The 2492-nt window shown below is 35.3% G+C and overlaps 1 protein-coding gene across 1 annotated transcript; it reads left to right on the top strand.

Moving 5' to 3' along the window:
- The first annotated feature begins 268 nt into the window (after window positions 1-268).
- Window positions 269-901, top strand: LOC131803612 (vitelline membrane protein Vm26Ab-like). Its single transcript, XM_059125007.1, has 2 exons — window positions 269-456; window positions 528-901. The coding sequence occupies exons 1-2, from the start codon at window positions 451-453 to the stop codon at window positions 771-773; spliced, it is 252 nt and encodes an 83-aa protein (XP_058980990.1). The 5' UTR covers window positions 269-450; the 3' UTR covers window positions 774-901.
- Window positions 902-2492: the final 1591 nt, after the last annotated feature.

Below are 2492 nucleotides of genomic sequence, written 5' to 3'. Positions count from 1 at the left end.
CATATTTTGACTTTTCAAAATAGTAAAGAGCAGTGAAGGATTGTTTTAATCAATAAACCAACAATGCTGTATTTTTCGTTGATTTTTTATTAAACAACCGTCGTTGATTTTTAATAATATTTTTAAACAACCACTATTATGTTTTCAGGAATATTTATTTAGGATCCAATAAATTAAAATTATAAATAAATGTATTCATAAATATTTTGAATACCAATTCGTCATACATAAATATTAGCTGTTTTTTCATAATGTATCGGTTGGTTTAGAATAATTAGCTTAAGAGAGAAAATGCATAAATGCAAGTCATTTCAAAGAGAATACATCACACACAAACACAAATGTTGTCACCAATATTTGCACTATAAATAGCCAATAAAAACTGTTGCTTGTCATCAGTTCATTCAGCTCCATTGCAAAGAACACATTAAAAAAAACACCAAAAACAAAATGAAAGTAAGTAATTGGTGATGAGCAAGGATATCTCAGAAATGGTTCCAATATAATATCCTTTTATCATTTTTCAGTTCCTGGTTTGTTTGGCTCTCTTCATTGCTGCCGCCTCAGCTGGTGTTGTAGCTCCACTCACCTCCACCTATAGCGCTGCAGCTTTACCAGCTGTTGCAACCTATGCTGCTGCTCCAGCCTATACTACCTATTCAGCTGCTGTTCCAGCTTACTCTTCTGTATACTCTGCTGTTCCCGCCTATACTTCTTACTCTTCGGCCTATTCTGCTCCCGTTGTGTACTCTAGCTCGTTTTTGAAGAAATAATAAGGTGAATTGTTGTTTTGTTGACTTGGATTTTGTATTCTTTGAGATTGGAATAATTCGGAACTGGTTTATATAATAATAAAAAAATAAATTGAAAATGTGAATAAAAATTAAAAGCAAAATAGAAACATATATTTTCTTTAATGGGGAAAAGAGAATGGTTATAGGCTGCTGGGTTGGTAAAGAGAAAAATAATTTCAGGACATAGTAAAAACCTTAATCAAAACAGGCTAACGACAGGGTTTAAAAATTGTTATAAGAAGTAAAAGCTAATATGTCGAAATATCGGACACAGCAATAGTACTCATTACATATCTAGTTACCAGCCCATTATTTTGACAACCAAAAGTGGATAATGAAAATGTAATGTAATTGTTTTCATATAATGATTTTAACGACCAACAAGTTAAAAAAGTATCGGTCGGTTTTTCCGACAGATGCATACCCTCAGCCAATGTTTGATTAATTAAAAATATTTTGACTTCTGTTATGACTATTAAAATGTTTAGCCCCTAATGCAGTAGGTTCCAAAGAAATGGGCCAATATTGCACATTTTGGACTGTGTTGTGTTAATGGAAATATTGGGATATACTAAGTCTTGAATGGAATCGGATTTCAATTTCGCTTTTTATGAGCTTCATGGATATTCAAAATTTTGAGCCTTTGTGGGGGAGGTACCAGAAGAAGTGGATCGATATTGTCCATCTTAACACCAGACCTATTGGGATGTGTGAAATTCGAAGACAATCGGACTTTTACATCACATTTTATGAGAGATGTAATTATTAAAAATGTTGACCATTTTTGGGAGAGGTACTTGATGGAGTGGACCGATATTGTCCATTTTTAAACCTGACCTAGCACTGACGCAAATATAAGGATTTGCAAAGTTGGGGCAAAATCTCTTTATGTGCAAAAAAAATATATTGTTTGAAAATTTCGACCTTTTGTGGGGGAGGTACCAGAAGGAGTGGACCGATATTGCCTATCTCCGAACTCGATCTAAGTTTGACAAAAATATAACGATGTTCCAAGTTTGGATCAAATCGAATACTCAATTTGAGAGTTATCGTGCGCACCAGCCAGACAGACGGACGGACATCGCTAGATCGAAACTGATGTTCTGAAACTGATTTGGTCAAAAGAGACCTAGGGTCTAAAACCATTATTTCGACTAGACACGTTTTGACCGTATCAAATTATATATACCCTCTGTAGCCATATGGCTGAGGGTATAAAAATACTCTTTAAGTGGTTGACATGCAACATGTCCCTGTTAAAGTAATGGGCTTGTAACCATATTCGTAATTAGTATTTTTAATGGGACACTAAATGAAAAATGAGACCGATATATAATCATGGATGGATATAACCATGATCCAGCTTCGTGTACAAACTTATCTGCGAACTCCTAGTGTTTCTATACCCTCCACCATACTATGGGAGGCAATTCCGTTTGTAACTCCTCGAAATACTTATGACAGACCCAACAAAGTATACAGGGTTGCCCATATTCGACGGACCCATGACTCTTTGGGCCCATTCCAATCGACGAGGCTAGTCCGCAGGCAACATACTTTGCGTCAATTGGATTTTGTACAGGAACAAATGCAAATCTTTTATATGGCCTCTTCGGATTAGAAAGAGCCTAACCAGTCGAAAATGGTGTTCTTAGAAGGCGCACTTCTCACATTTTTTAATGTTTTAAAAGCACATTG

This window comes from Musca domestica, unplaced genomic scaffold (assembly GCF_030504385.1).
Source record: "Musca domestica strain aabys unplaced genomic scaffold, Musca_domestica.polishedcontigs.V.1.1 31, whole genome shotgun sequence".
Classification (NCBI taxonomy): Eukaryota; Metazoa; Arthropoda; class Insecta; order Diptera; family Muscidae; genus Musca; species Musca domestica.
Note: the sequence above shows the minus strand (reverse complement) of the source record. Positions and strands in the feature narration are given on the sequence as shown.